We start from the raw sequence: 23,140 nt of genomic DNA, 5'->3' as shown, positions 1-23,140 counted from the left end.
AATAATATAAGCAAACTAACGGCTAATGAGCCTCAAAACATCATTATGGCAACAACCCGTTTAAAAACACATTTTCTAAAAGCAACTTGATTAAACTGAAAAAACTCAACTTTGTTTTTTCTTTAACCAGTCAGTCACTGAATCTGATCGACTGATTCTCTGTTTGTAATCACAGGGTTTATATGTATTATTATTATTAAACTCACCTGTTCTGCAGCCAGGTGGAGCACCTTCGTTGTGTTGGCACTTGGCAGCCATCTGTTTGCACGTCAGTTACAGTGACGTCATCATCTAATATGTTGTTTATCATACCACTGATCCAGGTGTGACTCAGTTATGACGCTTGTTTTCTTGTGCAGTCATTATTTTTTAAAGTGAATCTACTGCTGTTCCTCTGCCAAACCACTGTCATTAACTTCCTGCTACCTGTTCACACCCGTACACACTTATACACACACACCTGTACACACTTATACACACACCTGTACACACTTATACACACACCTGCACACACCTTTAACCTGACTCTGCTCAAACTATGACGACCTGGTTAAATCACAGTTTGGCTTCACTCAATAAATCTCCTGTCCGGTCCTGTACCGACATTAAAGCTCCTCTACCACTGTGTAAAATGAATCTGCCGAAAGTAAAAGTCACTTATTATACAGGATCATTATAATTATTCATGCATTATTATTACTTTAATTTTGCACATGGAAAACATGGAGCTAATTTTGGAAAGACAACTCTATTTAAATGAATCCTATAGCTATTAATAAACTGTTTGTATTGATTTTATATTCTAATACATTCACTGTCAGGAAGATAATATAGGCCTATGTACATTTAAATTACAATTTAAATGCTTGATCTTGATCTTTTGAGGGATTTAGAGCGACACCTTTTTTTTTCACAGGTCCAAATGTTTCCAGTTCATTTCCTAGAGAGACTGAATTCTTAGAAAGGTGCCTGGACAGCACAGTTAATAATTTAGTAACAGAGACAGTGCCCATTTAATCAAATTCCAAGTAATTACTATAATAACCAGGCACAGCAGGTCAGATGAAAATATGAGGCAAGTGTCCAATTTTCAACCCATGTGGTTTTTAAACACTTCCAATTTTAAGAGTTTAAACTGATTTACATGAATGACAAGTCCTGCAGAAAAAAAAGGAATTAAAGTCTTATTTTTATAAGAGAAAGGTAACCCTTTAATTTATAGGCCATTAATTACATGATAATGTCAAGAAATAACTGTCAGTTTCATAGTAAGGTCATGTTTTTCCATTAAGGCAAAAGATTACACATGCTTTTCATGCTTTGAATTGTTATTTCTTTTCTATTTCTTGACATTATGACGTAATTAACAGCCTGTAAATTAAAGGGTAACCAAAAAAGAGCAGGATTTTATTTGGTTTTATACTGTAACATAGAGCTGCAGAGAATTATCAATTTCCATATGGATTGATGAGCTTATTATTACTTTTAATCGTTTGATTCATGAAGGAAACAGTGAGAAATGACGGCTTTTAAATGTCCGACCAGTGGTTCAAACCTGAAAATGACTTAAAACAGATAAAAGAACAAACATCGAAAGAAGCTGCAGACATTTTGCCTTTAACCTTTGACCCATATAAACGACTCTGAACATCCTGTATTACATTTCTGCGCTGGTTCAGGATATGTATATGTATATATATAAATAAAGAGCAGCTGTGTGTGAGCGCTGCTGCTAAATGAACAGGATGAGACCGTCCACAGTTGTCTTAGTCGCGGCCTAATCCCACATTAAAAGGGGCCGACAGATTAACAGGCGCTCGCCGCTGAACCGAGAGGCCGAGAGGAGACGAGTCAAAAGTTCATCAGCACACTGGGTCCACATTTATTCATTTATTTATTTATTTTAGAAAAATAGACTGTGACAGAGCTGGTTGTAGATTATTGTGTCTAATAACAACACACTGGGGACGACTGACAGACAGAGAGACAAGACAGATGCTCACTGCAAAACCAAGAGGAGCTGCTGCTTCATCTGCAACGTAAAGTACCTGAAAGCTTCCCAGCATGCTCTGCTCTGACACCGTTACCCCCCACCCCCTTCCCCCATCCACAGCCTGACATATGGCCATCACACCCACCCACCCGTCTCTATAGAGAGAGATCATGTCCATAAGAAGAGGAGGAGGAGGAGGAGGAGGAGGAGGGGGGCAGTCCATGCATCCATCCATAGGAGGAGAAAGTCCCTCCAACGAGCAGCAACGACACTGAGCCGCACGCACTAAGAAGATTAATGCATTTATGGAAAAGCTGCAGCAGAACCGACATTTAGAGCTGAATGAATGAACGGACACGAGAGGAAGAGGAAGAGGAGGAGGAGGAGGAGGAGGACATCTGTCTGAGGAGAGAGAGAGAGAGGCTCCGCCCACTTTACACATACACTGGATGTGATGATGAAAATATAAATAAAACAGCAGAAACAGAAAAAAAGAAGGTAATCCTATGATTATTACATAATATTAATTAAAATTAAGTATTATGTAAGGGAAAAAAAAAAAAAAGCGGTCGCTCACATAGCTATACATCTTTTGAAATCAACACCCGCTCATCTCGGTAACCGTGGCGATGAGCCGTTAAGCGTGGAGCTGTGGAGCAGTTCATCTATAAATATCATAGATTAACATACTGTATATAACCTGCTCAGGCTCCGCCCACCTGATCAATAAAAACATCAATCGTTCGTCTCATTGGCAAATTTCGAAAAGCTACTTCCTGTTCCCACTTAGTCCTCGTGTGCAGGGGCGCGAGAGGTGACTCGGAGGGCCCCCAGCCCCCACCGGCACCACAAACATTAACTGTTAATGAATCCAAAAGTCCCGAAACTATTAATGATTCAATTCTGCATACTATGCCAACCCAGTCTCATGGTTATCTATAAAACGTACCTTGGCTACGTTGGTCCAAAGTGCAAAAACATAGAGGATTTACAATAACGGCTCTCAAATTGTATGACTGTTGTGACAATTTTTTTTCCTATTGTTTTGCATCCAAATCCGTGAGTTTCCGGCCGTGAGAACAAAAAACATTGCAAATATTTCAATACGTTTTAGTGGAAAAATCTATATTTTGAGATAGTTTCTGCATAAAAATGCCCTTTGATTACATTTCTAGCGAGAAATATATATATATACTTTCATAATATTTGCTCAGTGAATGTACATAATCATTCGCTTGCGTGTTGTTTTTTCAGATCTAGCCAGAATGATTCGAAATGGCAACGTTTTCTGCTGTCGCTATATAGTCCAGTAATTTTAGGCCAAAAAAGGGGTCAACCTTAAACAAATTGCAACAGAAGCAAACTCAACTGGTTTTGTATCCTCAACATGTCCTGGGTGAGGGAAAAAAAGCCCCGAAGAATCCCATTAGGGGAAAGTTTCGAAAAACACCCAAACATATCCCATTTATACGCATATAAAAACAAAAATTTCATGTGAATAGGGTAAAATTTTTAACCTTTAGATATCTCCATGAAAATGACTGAGTTGATTACTTACATTAAGACAAACAAAAAATGTATTACAAGTTTTTTGAAATTATTTGTTAACATGAGCAAATTTGCATAAATCTGCATAAATTTGCATAAAACGCACCGTTTTGACGGCACATGTATATATGAAGTTGCTGTGGTGGTACCAACATGAAAATTGGAATGAGTTGACTCCAACGGTCAACCGACAAGTTGACCACTTTAAATTTCAAGATGACTGCAATTTTTCAAGACAGCCACATCCTTAGTAGAGCAGGTATGACATGCTCCGTCTCTATTAATGCTCATGGGCCTAAATTGGTTCCATTCCTTAAGTTTTTTAACTGTAATATGTTAACAAGATTGAACAAGACATTTTCACCTGCTCTACCCAATGTTTAGATCAAGTGCTGTATGTATGCAAATTAGCCATACGTAATTGGATTATGCACTATTGGCTCATGTCATACCTGCTCTACTAAGGATGTGGCTGTCTTGAAAAATCAACCAAAACCCGGCCATAGCAGCGTATTTCAGTTTGTGCGATCAGGGGATTTTACAGTCATCTTGAAATTTAAAGTGGTCAACTTGTCGGTTGACCGATGGAGTCAACTCACTCCAATTTCCATGCCGGTACCACCACAGCAACTTCATATATACATGTGCCATCAAAATGGTGCAATTTATACAGATTTATGCAAATGTATGCACATTTGCTCATGTTAACAAAGAATTTCAAAAAACTTGTAATACATTTTTTGTTTGTCTTAACTCATTGAGTGCCATTGACGTCTATGGACGTCAATCAAAATCCAACGCTTGAGTGCCATTGACGTCCATAGACGTCAAATGCAGTTTTCTGCGGCTGGTAAATGGGGACGCTCTCGCGCACACTCTGAGTAATTTTGGGACTTCTGGGATGTGTAGAACGCAGAAGACTGTAGATCAGAGCAAGAAGTGAAGAAGAAGGAGAAGACGAGCGCGATCGGTACGGAGATAACAAAGTTAGAAAAAGTTTCTATTTCTAGAGAAAAACGACGGGCAGTGCCTGGAACAAGTGTAACGTGGAGCTGGAGGAAAGCTTAGCCACGGTGCTATTAGCATAGCTCCAGCATGAAGTGATCAGAGGAGGCAGGAAAGGTAAACTCATCTAGATGATCAGCACCAAAATGCCGAAGCGAAAGCGGAGGCGGATCGCGGAGTCAGTGACCGACGTGACGACGAACCGAGAGATCAGCGCGGTGCGTCGCTGCCGCGGCCGCGTCCAGCACAGAGGCTGAAGACGCCACGACGTCTCCCTCCCTCCTTCAGAAACGAGGGGAAGCAGCAGGAGGAGAAGTAGGAGAGGGGAGGGGATGGAGGGGGAGGGGGGCGTAGGAGAGGCTGAGGGGGCAGCAACCGCTCGTACTTGTTGTATTTTAGTTGTTGTTGTTGTTGTTGTTGTTTGTTTTGTTTTTTGTTTTTTGTTTGTTTTTTTTTGGGGGGGGGGGGGGTCAATGAAAAAACATGTGAAATGAAACTTTCAGACATCTTAAATGTTTTTGAAGCCAAAATTAAAACTGATAAATCACTATTTTTCTTGAGAGACTCTCTTTCACAAAAATGCATTTTTCTCAGCTTTCTAGAAAAAAAGTGGTCTTTTTGGTGCAACCAGGCTCTATTCAACTTAAGATAAATCAAGAATGGAACAAGGTACAAACAAATGGTTTTTTCCCTAGTTAAATATTGAGTCTCCTCTTTCCTTTGAGCTGTTTGGTGTTTTCAGAGTCATAGTACAAAATATTCACTGGGTCTTGACATATTACTCAAAATGCCCCAGAACGCTGGCACATGGCACTGACCATTTTATAAAAGGGCTGGCACTCAATGAGTTAATGTAAGTAATCAACTCAGTAATTTTCATGGAGATATCTAAAGGTTAAAAATTTTACCCTATTCATGTGAAAAAAATGTTTTATATGCGTATAAATGGGATATGTTTGGGTGTTTTTCGAAACTTTCCCCTAATGGGATTCTTCGGGGCTTTTTTTCTCTCACTCAGGACATGCTGAGGATACAAAATCAGTTGAGTTTGCTTCTGTTGCAATTTGTTTAACCTTTTCTCATAAAATGACTGGACTAATAGGGTGGTTACATTTTTATACATGATACTGGGTTGACTATGCACAACATTCGATGTCAGGTTGTCACTGATATGGACCGATGTCTGTCGTCCCTCGGGGGCCCCCTTCCAGCTCAGGGCCCTAGGAAATGTTGCAACGCCTCTGCTCATGTGCAGTTCAGACAGATGTGAACATCTGGCGGGCCCAGCAGCCCCCAGAGGAGCCACAGCGCGGCGAGGCCGAGCAGCCATTGGTCCACGGGGCCTCGCCGCGCTCTGACGGCGGCGGGGGCGGCGGACAGCGGCCCGTCCTCGGCCTCCTGCAGCAGCGTCCCGTTGCGGAGGCTCTCGGTGCCGTTGCCCATCTCCTCCCTCAGCTCCTGCTGCAGCAGCTTGGAGATGAGGCTGTTGAAGCGGTTCTCCGTGGTGGACGCCACCTCCGAGGACGCCGTGGTCAGGTTCAGCTCCCCCGGGTCCACGCAGGTCCCGTTGAGCTTGGCGAACACCACCTCGCCCAGGTCGAGCCCCGCCACCGAGGACGGAGAGGCGCAGGGGACGTCCCGCACCAGCTTGTAGCTCTCCATCCACTCCTTGATAATAATAATAATAATAATAAACTTTATTTGTAGAGCACCTTTAAAGGGATAGTTCACCCTAGAATGATATTTCGCTCATTATCTACTCACCCTCATGTTGACTAAGGGCTGGAAGAATTATCAGAGTCCACCGTCCCTTCTCTGAGTTACAGGGGGTCTCGGCGTAGCAGTGAATTTCAATGCAATGGTTGCAAAGGGACACCGGAGCTCTTCGTAAAAAAACACACACAAAAAAACATCCAAATACCTCCATGATGCTCGTATGTAATGTCCGTCTTGTGCTGAAGCCCCAAATTGCGTAATTGTCCCGAAAAAATTAAATAAGTCTATATTTTAAGCTTGTTTGTAGCGGAAGCTTCTCGAAGCTCCTCTTCCTGGTCCGTCCAAATCTCGCGTGATTCGCAGTAACCGCACTGACGCCGGCGCAAATCACGCGAGATTTGGAAAAATATAGACTTATTTAATTTTTTTCGGGACAATTACGCAATTTGGGGCTTCAGCACAAGACGGACATTACATACGAGCATCATGGAGGTATTTGGATGTTTTTTTGTGTGTGTTTTTTTACGAAGAGCTCCAGTGTCCCTTTGCAACCGTTGCATTGAAATGCACTGCTACGCCGAGACCCCTGTAACTAAGAGAAGGGACGGTGGACTCTGACAATTCTTCCAGCCCTTAGTCAACATGAGGGTGAGTAGATAAAGAGCGAAATATCATTCTAGGGTGAACTATCCCTTTAATGCACAAATGCAGCTCAAAGTGCTTTAACAACACAATCTCAGAAACAAGAACAGCAGTTAAAAACAGTTAACAACAACAGTTTAAAAAAAAGCTAAAACTTAAAGGGCCCATATTATGCAAAATCCACTTTCTACAGGTTTTGTAGTGGTCCTATGTGTTCCCGTGGCCTTTCTATGACGCCTGGAGGTGAAAAAAGTCTGTTCACTCCCTTAATTGATTTCTACACTTCTTTGAGATCGTGTCTCCAAACGGGCGAATTGGAAGTGCTGGCAGACTTGACGTCAGGATGCGCTGAACTCAAGTGACTCCACCTCCCGGTACTTCCTTATACTCCCCCTTGGCCAGTCTGGAAAAACGTGAGCTCCGCCCGCTGACACTCCCCCCCCCCAAACCAGAAATACATATTATCCAATAAAATAGCCTCACTGTGAAAAAATAGTCCCACCTCTCCAGACATTAGCTCCAAGTAGCTCTGCATCTCCTCTTTTCCTCCGCTTTTTTTTCTCAGGTGAAAGTCACTGCTCAGTCCCCTCTACCGTTGTTAACCCTCTGGAGGTGAAAGTTCACCTTAAACACGTGAATTCAACTACTTTAGTCTGTTTTTTAACATTGTAAAAACACCAACTGTCTTTCGCTACGGACTGCAACAGGGGGAGCATACATCAGTCCGACTGCCCAAAAGTCCGACGGCTCATTTCTCCGACTACCCATTCTACAGCGTTAAGGTTAGGTTTAGGGTAAGGTTAAGGGTTAGGGCTACTTAAGTCGGAGAAATGGGAGGTCGGACTAATGGACGCAAAAATAAAGAAATGTATGGTCGGAGAAATGGGTAGTCGGACAGACGTCATGCGCCCCTGCAACAGTCCGTTGTCATGGAGACATGACAACAACTTCCATTCAGAGACCAGAGCGGCTTTTTTATGCAAATGAGAATGACTGAGGCATCCTGGGTAATTTAGGGGCAGCGCCCGGCATCCCTCCATTGAAAAGTTCAGCCTAACTGGCTTGACAAACTAACTAACAAAAAGTTGGCTATTAACAGGCTATTTACAGACAACACTGAGCCAAAACCTCCCGGTGATTCCACCAAATACGTGTAGATGTCCAGGTAAGACATTTCTGGCCACTGTGTGGAGTCATTGATCATTGTGGGAGGCTAAATGAGCATACCGGTAGATTCATTAGTTGTAATTTTTCAAGATAGCGTGAACGGTGGGTTTCAAAGAGGGTGTCAAAATAATTATGAGACATAGTGCTACAAAAGAAACAAAAAATAAAACATTCAAATTGATTGTTAGTTAGTCTACGCTCCATCAAAACACAGTGCAATGTAAAAATGCCGGGTGCTGCCCCTAAATTACCCAGGATGCATCAGTCATTCTCATTTGCATAAAAATGCCGCTCTGGTCTATAGGTCAATTGCATATCATCCGCATAACAATGATAATGTTCATTATGATGGCTGATTATTTTGCCGACCTTGAGCCACTCCAGGCCGCAGTCGCACTCCCACGGGTTCCTGAAGAGGTAGAGGCGTCCCAGGAAGTAGACGGGCTGGAAGACGGGGAAGGGCAGCGTGGTCATGTTGTTGCTGTTCAGGTGCAGCGTGATCAGGCTGGTCAGGTTCTCGAAGGCCCCCTCCTCGATGAACAGCAGCTGGTTGCGGTCCAGGAACAGGATCTCCAGCTCCGCCAGGTCTCCGAACCAGGTGCGCGACACGTTGGCGAGCTGGTTGCCGCCCAGGTTGAGCATCTTGAGGCGGCTCAGGCCCCTGAAGGCGAGCCGCGGCAGGTCCACCAGCACGTTGTCGTTGAGGTAGAAGTTCTCCAGACGCACCAGGTCCTGGAAGGCCTCGTCGTGGATCACGTTGATGCGGTTCTCCTGCAGGTTCAGGTACCTGAGACAGGAAGAGAGAGGAGGAGTTTCAAAATAAAGCGACCAAAACACACTGCAGAAACTCAAATATCTTACCAAGAATATTTGTCTTATTTCTAGTCAAAATGTCATTTCTAGTAAAGAAAAAACCTCCTTATACTTAAAATTAGACTCATCACATTAAAAAGTAGCTTGTTTTTAGACACTTTTTACTTCTTTCAAGCATATTTTCAATTGAAATAAGTAGAAAAATCTGACAGTGGAGCAAGTTTTTCTTCCTTATTACAAGTGAAAATGTGGGTAACACTTTACTTGAATAGGTATTCATAAGATTGACATAACACTGTCATAACCATGACATAACAGCTGTCATAAACATCAATGAATACTAAGTGTCATTCGGTAAGTTATGTCACTTTTGATGCAAAGTTGACATTGTTTGAGATGTTTTTGTTCTGACAACTTGACATAAAGACAATTTAAACTTAAAATGTGTTTTAAAAAAAAAGAGACAATTTAAACTGTCATAGCAGACCTAATTGCCAAACTTTAAAAATGATGTCAAGTTGTCAGAACAAAAACATCTCAAATAATGTCAACTTTGCATCAAAAGTGACATAACTTACCGAATGACACTTAACGACAGCTGTCATAAGTATTCATTGATGTTTATGACAGCTGTTATGTCATGGTTATGACAGTTTTATGTCAATCTTATGAATACCAATTCAAGTAAAGTGTTACCAAAATGTGTTTGAAACAAGTGAAAATGATCTAAAAACAAGTAAATTTTTTAGGTGATGAGTCTTATTTTAAGTGGAAAGGGATGAGTTTTGATTAGAAATGAGACATTTTGACAAGAAATAAGACAAATAGCCTATTCTTGGAAAGAGTTTGAGTTTTTGCAGTGCAGTTGCTTTTATTGTGATAATCTCCGGTTTCAGCTTCACAACTCATCACTGTGAACTGAACGTCTAAAAGTTTAGACCTGAGGCTTTTTTGACACATTATAGACAATAACTTAACTTCAGATTAGAGAAGAAAAGTGAGAAACACTGAGACATTTCTATCCATGAGAATAAGATGTGCAACAGAAACTATATAAATCATAATTATTATATGTTACGAGACATAAATCTTTAAACAAGAAAAAAGAAAAGGTCACAGATGTAAAATGTTATCATTAAAACAGACTAATTTCCTGATGTTTACATGGATTAAAAGCAGATCATCTGTGTTATAAATCATAGTGGGAGGACTGAGCTTTTGCTTTGCCCTGGGCTTCGTCTCTCAGGCTACACACAGGCCTCTGCTGAGAGACGCCTGCAGACGAGACTCAGGGCTCATTAACATACCTTTGCTCTGCCTCCACATGTGACAAGTGCAACCGTTTAGTAAAAGTGTGTCACAGTGGAGGTGGAGAGAAGTGAAGGATGAATCCCCACAGAGCAGTGTGTTTATTCTGAGTCATGTTGGATTTAGTGACTCACTATCGACCTGATGTTGTGTTTTTCTGCCTTAGAAGTCATTAATGAGAATATTTTTCACATAACACATTTTATGAATGAAAACCCTGACGTCAGGAATATTTAAAGTAGGGTTGGAGATCCTGGAAAAAACGGTTATCATCAGGCTACACTTTGAAAATACACAAGTCAAAAGTCCCAGCCCCTTTCCAATTGGCTTTAACGTCGCATTCAAGATGATTGGATGTTGTTTTTACAGGATTGTTCGTCCCACAGGTGACTGACTTTTAAAAAATGTTTTGTGAAAAAGCATTAAATTAATTAGTTGCAATCGGAGTGTGAAGAGGATTTCAAACAATGTAGTAAAAAAAAATGCTCCAGAATAGGATCTCCAACCCTCTAACCTTTAAAATCACATCATCATCACGAATAAATTCTATAAAAACACAGAAACTCATCAACAATTTGTGAAAGAGTTGAAGAAATGAATAACAACTCATTGCACTGCAGGTTTCAGTTTATTTCCTAATGATCTGTTTATGACCTCATTTAATCAAATTCATGCAACTGTTTATTATAATAAGAACACTGCAAAAACTCAAATATCTTACCAAGAATATTTGTCTTATTTCTAGTCAAAACTAATCTCATTATACTTAAAATAAGAAACATCACATTAAAAAGTAGCTTGTTTTTGACACTTTTTACTTCTTTCAAGCAGATTTTCACTTGAAATAAGTAGAAAAATCTGATAGTGGAGCAAGTTTTTCTTCCTTATTACAAGCACAAAAAACTTGCTTTCACTGGCAGATTTTTCTACTTATTTCAAGTGAAAATTAGTTTGAAACAAGTGAAAATGATCTAAAAACAAGTTAATTTTTAGGTGATGAGTCTCATTTTAAGTGGAAAGAGGTTAGTTTTGAGTAGAAATGAGACATTTTGACAAGAAATAAGACAAATATTATTGTAAAGATTTTGAGTTTTTGCAGTGAATGGTTATAATAATGATGATGAATGATGACGATGCTTGAGGACTCACTTGAGGCTGCCCAGGCCCAGCAGGGAGTTGTAGGCCACGGCCTCGATCTTGTTCCTCTCCAGGTAGATGTGCGTCAGGTTCTCCATGCCCCGGATGGCCCCCGGGATCCTCCGGAAGTTGTTCTGGAAGCAGAGCAGCTCCTTCAGCGCCGTCTGCTCGATGAAGATGCGGTCGGGGATGTTGAAGAGGTTGCAGTCCGACAGGTCCAGACGCACCAGCTTCTTCAGGCCCGTGAACGTCCGCGTGTGAAGGTAGCTGATGTAGTCGTTGTGCGCCATCTTCAGCTCCACCAGGTTCCCCAGGCCCTGCAGAGAGGATTTAAAGTGTTTTTATGTTCGTTTCCATTTCATCACATGTTCACATTTACTTCTACAAAACACCAAATTATCAACAATATTAAGACACAGCTGCTTTCAACAGGAGACTCTGTGGTTCTCATTTACTTTACACGTGTTTGTTTGCAGGATGAAAACACAACTGATTAAAATAAACCTCTGTATAAACTAGAAGAAGGAACAAGTGGCTGTTTTTTAAAAGGATTTTTAAAATAAAGAAAATCTTATCTACCTATAACCAGCAGTCGTTAAGATCCATATCTTCCCACTCACTCTTTAAAACGTAGCTTAAAAAAACATCTTAACCTTTCATGAATCCTCCATATTTTACATAGAGTCACTTCTCGCCCTCTCCATTTCCCTACATCCTTATTCTATGCCTTTTCTCTACGATTTCAACCCCTATATATATATATGAATATATGAATATTTTGTACTTAATTTCCATTGTCTCTACTTGTTATTAATAACTCGGTTTTCTATCTCATTTTGTTCATATAACATTGATTATGTATGCACTTTATCTCCCTTTTCAATGTTTATTTGTTAGCCTCTGAAATCTGAATTGCTTGTAATTATTAGAAGTGGTGGAACTCTTGTACAAGCCCATTGGGCTTCGTTCCTTCCTTGCACCATTGAGTTTAAATGTGTGCTAATTAAAAAACAAAAAACAAAAAAAAACTTTATTAATCATGCAGATGGTTTTGGTTTATTTGCTTAAGGCAGAAAGCTCAGCTGTTAATTATTATTCAGAGTAACCTGGTTTCACAAAACATTGTAATTTAGTGATGATTAGAGCAGTTAAACTAAAGCAAAATTATTGTTATTATTCGTTTTTGGATGAACAACCCTACACATTAACACAGGAGGACTCTGAGGATCTACTGTATAAAACATCATGATGTATTTTGAAACATGCTTTATCATTACATACAGAGGTATCTGCTATAGCTATTTGCTTAGCAAGTTGATTTAACCCCTAGATTTTCTGCTTGTGCTCCTAAAACTTTAAGTTAGCCAGGGCCACTGTGCTCTGAGTAATAAAAAGTTATTGAACAGATATTTTGCACTGCAAAAATTCAAAATCTTACCAAGAATATTTGTCTTATTTCTAGTCAAAATGTCATTTCTAGTCAAAATAAATTTAATTATACTTAAAATAAGACTCATCACATTAAAAAGTAGCTTGTTTTTAGACACTTTTTTACTTTTTTCAAGCAAATTTTAGAAACAGTAGAAAAATCTGACAGTGGAGCAAGTTTTTCTTTCTTATTACAAGCACAAAAAACTTGCTTTCACTGGTAGATTTTTCTACTTATTTCAATTGAAAATTAGTTTGAAACAAGTGAAAACTGTCTAAAAACAAGTTAATTTTTAGGTGATGAGTCTTATTTTAAGTGGAAAGAGATTAGTTTTTACTAAAATGTAGACATTTTGACAAGAAATAAGACAAATATTCTTGGAAAGATTTTGAGTTTTTGCAGTGTATACAAATTTCCCAGCCTCAAACTGCAGAGCTGAGCCGACCTTGAAGGCGCCGGGGGTGATAAAGGAGATGTTGTTGTGGCCCAGAGACAGAGACTTGAGGGACGGCAGCGTCCCGAAGGCGCGCTCAGACAGGAACTTGAGCCGGTTCTTGTCCAGGTTGATGGCCGACGCCTCGCAGGGGAACTCCTTGGGCAGCTCGGGCAGGCCGGAGCGGTCGCACAGCACGCTGCAGCTCTTCTCCTGGGTGCAGGAGCAGGAGGTCGGACAGGCGCGCACACAGGCCCAGCGCGCCAGCACCGCCTGGGGCAGCAGGCACAGCACAGAGACTGGAGGAGGAGGAAGAAGAGGAGGAGGAGGAGGAGGAGGAGGAGGAGGAGGAGGAGGAGGAGGAGGAGGAGGAGGTTATCAAAGGCTCAGAGATAAAAGCTCCTCTACACTTTCACAGAGCCCAACATGACATCTTCAACATGACTCAGACTCCTTTCTTCTATCATCAGCCAAAAACCACAAAACATTCAGTTTCCCATCATATGAAACAGAGAAAAGCAGAAAATTGAATAGGCTATTTGGCAAAAAAAAAAAAAAAAAGTATAACAAACTGATTATCAAACACGTTGTTATGTGAGCTTCTCATAAATTAATTTATACCACAGGACTGAATATAAAATACTATAGATGATTAAAAGATGAGTTTAATATAAATGTATTGGGAAATGAAGTGCAAGTGACATTTCATAAACATAATATAATCAATTATCAGTCCTTACTCTGTGTTGCTTTTGCCAATTAATGATAATAATCTGAGTTATACTAGCCTATTGTTTCTTTATTAATCCTCAGAACATTTGTGACCTTTTGACCCCTAATAGCAGGAAAAGCACAAGCTGCTAATATTGACGCTAGCTGTTTAACAACTCAAAAATGATTGTGAAAAATGTTTTTTTTGTAGGCCTATTGACCTACATTTTACAGATGTGTCCAAATGAGCCTTATCAGGGTCTCTGCAGGTTTCACCAGCTCAAATTTAAGACTTTTTAAGACCTTTTTAAGACCATTATGGATGAAATTTAAGACCTATCATGACAAATCAAAAACATACAAAAGAAATGCGGAGTCACAAAATTAGAAATTGATTGCAATATATAAGCTGTGTGTTAGGCTTGTTTGTAGTTGAAAATACATTCAACAAAGCACAATGAAGTGTCGCAGGAGCATTTTATTGAGCATTTGCGGTAGCGAGGGCTCTACCATAACATTTTTCCCAAGGAGCACGCCTAAAGTGAACTATTTGGGGGCACAAAAGGAATTGGGGAGCGAAATTAAACATGTTTATGTAACACATTATTTATTTAATTCACTGGCAACCAACAGGCAGATGGCTTTAAGCCTTGAATAATGTTAAGGGTCAAACGTGACCCATTTTTACATTGGAGAACAGTAAAAACACCAACACTTCACCTTTGGCCTGAAATGTGATGACTTCTAATGTGACCCAGAATAGACAAACATGTAAATATTTCAACTTCTTAAATCAACAGACACGAGCCACAACCTGTTCTGTATTATGACCAACACAATATTTGACACATGAAGTAAATAAATTGGCCTTTGGTCACGCCTATATATTATGGTATTAAATAATGCTTGAACAAATGTAAACTACATCTTTTTTAGGCTAGTTAAATCACAGTAGCATACTGATTTGTTGAACTTACAGGCTTGTTACTAAGTATGTATTAATTATCATGATAAATAAAACTCAACCTGTCCCACAGCTCCATGTTGTCTCTGTGTGGTGTTCAGGGACAGTCAGGACAGCCTGAGGACAGACAGCTCTGAGGTTGAAGTTTATATTAATGCACCGTGACACTGTGGCAGGTGTCTGTACGTCTTCACCACAGATCATCTGTTCAGCTGGAGGAGCGGAAAACTCAGCTGTTCTCGGTTCCACCGCGACGTGCGCCTGGCGTTTTTTTTCTCCATATCAAGCTCCGGTAGCGACCCAGGTAACATACGGGTAGACGCCGTGCTGAGGCACCGGCCGGTCTGAGCTGCGTTCATGTGCCGACTTTAAAACTCTCCAGTCAGTGACCTGGTGGCGGCTGTTTTGGCCGTCGGTATTTCAGCCACGCAGCGGTCGTCCACGGCTTAGTGGTGTTTTATTCTAGGGGTCGGTGGTGGCTGCGAGACAGCAGCGGCTCCACGGTGAGGGGGGGGGGGGGGGCAGCTTCTGCTCACCTGACTCTGTGCAGCTTCTTCATTAAATCCAAACAGTCCGACACAGCGACGCTCTGCTCCTCTTTGACTCTACAGTCTCTGTAGTATAGACGTGTCTCGGACTTCCAGAGCAGCTACAGCGCAGCGTTGTGACCTCAACCATGGTCGATGAGAGAAGAAATGTTGTTGTAGTGGGGCGTCGCGTGGCGTAGTGGTTAGAGCCATTTACTGCATGTCATCCCCCTCTCTCTGCCTCCCCGTTTCCTGTCTGTCTCAACTGTACTATCCATAAAGGCATAAATGGGCGGGCTCGTGAATTTTTTGACATTTAAAAAAAAAAAAAAAAATGATTTTTTTTGACGCGAGTCAAAACGAGCGATAAATCGCATATCTCGCGTATCTCGCGTTAGGTCGCGCGTCAAAACTCGAGCGAAAAAAAAGCGTTCCTCGTGTTTGGTGGGAAGCCCCTTGCGGGTCTTCCCACCAAACACGATGAAAAGGACGAAGACGCGAAGGTCCCGTCGCACAAAAAGAATCGGGTGTAGCGTCGCAAAAAAAAAAAAGTCGCGTCTACCGCGTCGCGCGCCCAAACGCGTCTTTGCATTACGGCCTTTTACACCGCGGACGTAACGAATAAACGACACGTGACGGTGTGTTCACCGGACACAAAGCGAAAATGCGGTGTGAACGGACAACATAACAGGACCAGTGTGGCGTTGTTTCCTCTTTTCACCTACAGCTCTGGAGGGCTCTCCCTTACTTACACGTAACTACTGTTATTGGTGCGTTGAGGCCAGAGAATTGTGGGATTTGTAGTTTTTGAACGATCTCAGGTTGTGATCTTTCTTTTTTGTGATTTTCCCGGTTTGTTTTAGGGGCAAATGCGAGTGAAATGCTCGCCCATAGTGGGCATAAGAAAATTTAAGACTTGTCTAAAATTATTTAAGACTTGAACACAATAATTCAACAAATTTAAGACATTTTAAGGCCTAAAATTTAGATTTTCAAATTTTAGACTTTTTTAGACTTTTTAAGACCCCGTGGATACCCTGCAATAGGCTACCAATAATCTTTAAATACAGCTTTTGGACAATGTTACACTGAACATTATGAACTGTTAATGTTAGCATAGCTGATTTGTTACTACCCTCGGGAAACGTTAATAATTTAACATCAAACTTAAAACAGGGTATCCTTGAAAAGTATTAAAAGGTGATAAATCAATTTTGGGAAAACCCTTAAAAAGTATTAAAAAGTATTTTCACGACTTTATAAAGTCTTAAATTTTGAAGGAATCCGAGTAGAGAAATGGCACTCGGATGCCGCCCAAGTCGAGCGAGTACTCGAGTACTCGGATATCGGCTGCAGCCCTACTAGAAACAAAATCAAATGAGCTGAGGCACATGTCATGACTGTTGTGATTGTAATTTTTAATCACAAACTAAAACTGTTAAGTTAAAAGTGTCATTGATGTGAATGGTTACACCTTGAAGTGGCGGTGAGGTATTAAAAAATATTGAGAAGGTCTTGAAAAAGTCTTAAAAGGGTATTTAAATTAACTTCAAGATTCCTGTATATACCCTGTAAAAGGCCCTTCACCAACATCTGTCTCCAGAGGTAGAAACCAAACCTCTTCTTTTGTTTCTAATTCTTAAAATCACTTCTTCTACTGATGTTAGCATGCTAACCCGCCGGGGCTACGTTAGCAAAACTTACAAATGGCTCCACTCTGGTTTGGGCTACAACTTGTTGGTTTTAACCTATAATTATTCATATTTTTTAAAAAGTAAAGATGCCAAATTTACTATTAGCTGTTCCTCTTTGTTATGAACCGTTAACTATCCAGACAACTGTCACAAGATACTGAAGAAAACTAAACGAGGGTTTATGGGAGGTTATTTGCCGGTTAGCATGCTAACTAAGGACAAAGACAAAAAAAAAGAAGAAAAGAAAATCACGCTGAATTGAAATTACGTATCGTAATCATATCTGTGTTTAGATTTGACTTACTACTTTGATTTTTGACCAAACAGTCTATGTTTTTGACACAACTAAGAGCGGCCTAGCCTTAGCGCCACTGTTGTTTTCAGCAGCAGCGGCGGCACCATTCATATTAACTGTTTTTCTACCACTTAAATGAGTTTAGAAACATTATTTTGAGGTCAAAAACTGCATGCTTTAAACCCAAAAATGCCAAACTATTGACATCTTTTAGGATTTGATGCTTCATTTTTGTTTCCATACAGTTACTTTTAGACTGTTTGCACATTTTCCTCTATTTTCTGTCACTTTTTAGGCCAAACAACTTATTGATTACTGAAGAAAATCATCATCATCTGTTAAAATAATAATAATTTTCTTTTTCTTTTCTTGACTGATGCAAAGAAACTAACAAAAACCTACAAAACCTATCAACATTGGTGACTAAAAACAGATAAAAACATGCAGCTCCTAGTGTGTTCACCCCGTCCGTCCCCATGATTAAATGCATTGATTTTGCAGCAGCAGCAGCAACATGAGGACGGACGGCGGTGCAGCGATGATTTGATGTTTGAGTCACGTTGACTCTCTGGCAGGTTGAGAGCTGAACTGTCTCTTTGCCAGCTGCTGGTGAAACGATGATGTGATTAAGAAAGAACAGCTTACATCAGAGATTAGCCTCACACAACAATAGGTATTGTCTGTGCCTTGTGGAGCCGGTCCACGCTGGCTGGCTGGCTGCAGTTCGGCCTTTTAGTCTGATCAATCAACCAACCAATCAATCAACCAACCAACCAACCAACCAACCGGCCTCAAAAACAGTGGAGGAGTAAAGTCAGTGTGAGGGGAAACTAAGATAGGAGATGGTGTGAGACTGTTTTCTAGCTGAGGAGGAAGAAGAAACACAACAGAGGAGAAGAAGGAGAAAGAGAAGAAGGGATTGAGACTGACCAGTGAAAGTGATGACAGTCATTACTGTAGTCTCTCATCTGGGACATGCCAGGATTAACGGAGGTCTGAAACGGCACAAAAAGAGAGCACACACAGTAGCACTTATGATGAACTATTATGAATTATATAAACACTGTACATGACAAAGCCAGTTGTCGGTTAAATGACTCACTTCACTTAGTAGTAGTTTCAGGTCTCAGATGTAGAAGAAAACGCACAGACTTACAATCTTACATAATCTTTCGTGGGTGCTAATTTACACTATATAACAACCAACCATAATCCCCCTGAGACCCCCACCCGCATGTCAGTTTGTGTCACTAAGGTCATTTTTGTGTCTGTTTTTGCTTTTTTTGGTTGTATCTTTGCATCTTTGTTGAGTCTCTGTGATTGTTTAACATCTCATTGTAGTCATTTATCATTAATTGTAGTCATTTTGCATCCTGTTTTAGTTGTTTGACGTGTCTTTGTAGTCATTCTGCACAGTCATATAGATAGATAGATAGATAGATAGATAGATAGATAGATAGATAGATAGATAGATAGATAGATAGCCTGCCCCAAAGGGTATCAGAAATTTGTCTTTGACAGGGCTCATCACTTTACATACACTCAATAAAAACAACACTGCAAAAACTCAAAATCTTTCCAAGAATATTTGTCTTATTTCTTGTCAAAATGTCTCAATTTTAGTCAAAACTAATCTCTTTGCACTTAAAATAAGACTCATCACCTAAAAATTAACTTGTTTTTAGACGGTTCACACTTCACATTGGTCATTTTACATTTTGTAGTCATTTAACCTCCTGTTGTTGTCATTTTGCATCATTTCTTCATCACTTGTCATCGTTTTGTGAACGCTTTGCATCCTGTTGTGGGTGTTTTCAGTCTCTTTGTGGTCATTTATCGTCTCTCTGTGGTCGTCTTACGTCCTCTAAATTGAGTGCTCTGACCTTTAAACACCAGATATTAATCAATGTCTTCCTTCACACAGACACTGACCCCTGACCCCTCGGGACCTGTTTGGTTCCCCCAACAACCACAACCACAACCACTCCTGTTAAAAACAACCCAACATGCAGAGCAGAGCAGACCAGATGCAGCAGCAGCGACTCACCTGTAGATCTCTGCAGACAGGTGCATCCATGTGTGTGAACAGTCTCAGTCCAGGCGTCCGTCCATGTTGTATCCATCATCATCGTCTCTCCGTCACCTCATCGATCGATACACGCTCCACACGCTGCACGCTGCTGCACCTTCAGCTGCATCACCGAGCTCCCTGGACGTTCAGCCTCACACACACAGCTCTCCTCCTGATGGACTGTTTTTTTTTTTTTACACTTCATCCCTACACACACACACACACACACACACACACAGACACACACACATGCATGCACACACAAAAAGCCATCTCTTAATGGCAGTCAAATCCCCTGGATGGAGTGATGGAGTGATGGAGATGAAGGTAGGCAGCTGGCAGGATTACAGAAGTGCAGCAGCAAAGCTTTCAGATCAAACGGCCCAAGGCAGAGCGGTAACTTAGGAACACACACAGATTACACCACACACACACACACACACACACAGATATATATATATACACACACACACAGTATGAAGTTAGGGAACGAGGAACTTATCAGAAATGCAGATGTTGAAATGGATTAGAGGATCAGCGGTGCGATCTGATGAGAGCGGCGATCAATACAATTTGTGAAATAAGATTATTTCAGTGTGTGAGCTGCAGGGACGCAACGTTCCTCCAGAAACACACACACACACACACACACACACAGAGTGACACAAAACATGATGTCACACTTGTCATCTCTGTCGTGTGTTTTATCTCTTTTTCCACTGCTGTTTTATCTTTTTCTCCTTTGAAGTCATTTTATGTCTCTTTGTAGTTTTTATGTCTCTCTCTGTCTTTGTTTTCTGTCACTTTGTACTTGTTTTGTGTCTCTTTGTACTTGTTTTATGTCTCTTTCTTCATGTTTTCTGTCTTTTCAGGATGATGTCATATCTCTAAAGCCAATCTGGTGTCCCTTCGTCCGTCCACTCCCTCTCTGTTCAACTTCAACGTCCCAAAAACCTTATTTTCCAGAATGACACAGAAATTATACAACGGGCTTTTAATGGGTGTCTCTGACTCGGCGGTTATGAAACCTACTCAGCACATTAGAGAGAGAAACCATGTGACCTTGATTTTTTTTTTTTTTTCAGGAGGAGTAACATGAAAACTCTCAGAGTAATAATAATTTTTTGGGGGGTAAACACTGTTTTTTGAACTTCCTGCTGCTAAAACGCTGCCACAGATGGTCCGAGGGCAGTCCGAGCTGTAAAATACAGGTCAGGTTTCTGTTTTTTTCCTCCATCTTTTCCAGCTGAATGAGTCTCTTAATGAGGAAATATGTCACACACACACACACACACTCACCATGTTCTCTGCACATCTGGTTTTTACACAGGGAGGAGAGGAGGCGAGCAGCGGCCGGGCCTCTGGATTTGGGTCGTCTGGTTTTCGGCTCACCTGCTCTGACCACACCTGAATCCTCCTCCTCCTATCTTTGTATAAAATTGTGTTTTATATTAAACTGGGCCTAGTGCCATGAATTAAAGGGATAATTCAACATTTTGGCAATTTGGCCCATTGCCATAATCCCTATAGCCATATGAATAGGTTTGTTACCTTTAATTGTCGGTGCAAGCTATTTTTAGAACGGCGGAGCAGAGCCGTGAGCTGCTCAGAGCTACGCTACGGAGGCTCATGGGATTTCTTGGTTTCCCTTCATCAAACTCATCAAATACACAATCCAACAACTCCACAACGCTCTGGTGGACAAGTTGTGACCTGCACATTCACCACGCTATGAGATAATAACACAACGTTACCACACAGAGTTGTTTTAGAGGGAAATTCATGCAAAACCGCTGATGTGCGTTGCCTTCAGGGACAGTTTTTCCATCAAGCAGTCTCTGTATTTCCCTCTAAAACAACTCTGTCTGGTAACATTCTGTTATTATCTCATAGCGTGGTGAATGTGCAGGTCACAACTTGTCCACCAGAGCGTTGTGGAGTTGTTGGATTGTGTATTTGACTCGGCAGCTCGCGGCTCTACTCTGCCGTTCTAAAAACAGCTTGCACCGACAATTAAAGGTAACGAACCTACTGCTATGACTATAGGGATTATGGTGATGGGCCAATTTGCCAAAATGTTAAACTATCCCTTTACTGATGCCAATATCAACAATATCTGTCAAGTGCATGATAATCAATGGTTATTCATATTTACTTTTTTATTTTAAACATAAATGTGGAAGCGAAAAAACAAAAAAAATGTTGTGTTGCCTCCTGCAGTACCTCTGCAGACCTCTAGAGGTGTTGAAGACAACTTGAATTGTTTTGTCATTGTTTTAAGTGATTCATAAGGCAGAAATTTGAAGTAGTTAGTAACTAGTTTATTTCCCCACTTCTTAATGTTTCCTTTGGGAGTTTCTCCTCAGTGGATGTGAGGGTCAGAGGATAGAGGATGTTGTTATGCTGCTGTGTAAAGACCTTTGAGACAAACTGTGTAAAAATGGGCTGTACAAATAAACAACCTCACCAGAGAACTGGTAATGCAAGTGTCTTCTAGTAAATTCAATGAGTTCGGAATTAGAAAGTCAAAATTTAATTAGTTTGGAAACATCCAGAATTGCCCCGTTTTTTTTTTTTTTTGCCAAAACGTGTTTTTAGAAGTATTTCTACATAATTAGCAAACTGACTAAAAGCGTAACTCATCTACATTTTACTTTATCTTTTTGTTTTGCCAAAATTAAGATAAAACTCAAAATTAAAGCAAAAAACTGAATAAAAAAAGTGTCAACACCATCAAATCACTCCGGGGAAATAAGACGACTGACACGGTTCAATTTACAAATGAAATCTTTATAATTTTTTTGTGTGTGTCAAAAAGAAATGAATCCCGTCCAATCGATACCAAATTGAATGTCGCCGCCCGCGCAGCCCCTGCACCCACAGCAGGGGGCGTCGGCGAGCGGCGTGCTACAGGTCTTCCTCTGCAACGACTACAGTAGTAAACAAGTCTTTCAGGAAACATGCTTTGATTTTTCAAGATACTTTTTTTTGCATTCAAACATTTTATTTTGGTAAAATCATACAATTTTTGCACAGCTGAGTATTTTTTTTTCGTCCCATGCAGTGCAGGAGCCTATAAGCTATTACAGAAAGCAAAGTCTACATCTAAAGAGCTCTAGGGTTCTCGGGAGAAAGTGGAACAAGTCTCGATGTGTGTGGTTGGGGGGTTGGGGGTTGTGGGAGGGGGAGAGGGGGGTTGAGCGCTGCCTACAACGGCGCGCTCGGCTCGGACTTTTCCTGTTTCTGCGGTCGACAGCTGCTTGTGGAGGCTGCAGACCTGCTCCACATTCAGGGAGAACTCCAAGAGACGTCATCATATATGCAAAATACAACAATGAGAATAAACCACATGTTTGTTTCTTTAAGGATTGCCATGTGCCAGACATTCAACTGGAGAAAAATAATTATTATTACTATTATTATTATTATCATCATCAGGTCAAATTAGAGTAAAGAATCAATAATGCACACAATTGGAGAATCTGAACACTTCTGCACCGATATGCTTTAGGAAATTTATTTGCTCTTTTGACAGCTTTATTCCAAACCTTGGCATGTTTGTTCATTTCCATTTCAAATTTTGATGACCAATTAGTTTTTTTTATTTTTAATCTGATAAACGAGATGACTGGCCCTGAGAGGAAGGCCCCGAAACAGCTGTGGATATTATTTACCGAGTCCAATGTA

The 23,140-nt window shown here is 40.7% G+C and overlaps 1 protein-coding gene across 1 annotated transcript; it reads right to left on the bottom strand.

Annotated features, from left to right (window-relative positions):
• Positions 1-5,791: 5,791 nt before the first annotated feature.
• nyx (nyctalopin) lies at positions 5,792-18,334 on the bottom strand (the record flags this gene model as incomplete). Its single annotated transcript, XM_083996053.1, has 5 exons — positions 5,792-6,214; positions 8,441-8,858; positions 11,342-11,646; positions 13,204-13,490; positions 18,313-18,334. 5 exons carry the CDS (start codon positions 18,332-18,334, stop codon positions 5,792-5,794), a joined length of 1,455 nt encoding a protein of 484 aa, XP_083852179.1.
• Between the last annotated feature and the right edge of the window lie 4,806 nt (positions 18,335-23,140).

The sequence above is a fragment of the Trachurus trachurus genome, assembly GCF_905171665.1.
Source record: "Trachurus trachurus genome assembly, chromosome: 21".
Lineage (NCBI taxonomy): Eukaryota > Metazoa > Chordata > Actinopteri > Carangiformes > Carangidae > Trachurus > Trachurus trachurus.
The sequence above is the reverse complement of the archived record's forward strand: the minus strand, read 5'-3'. Positions and strand labels throughout refer to the sequence as shown.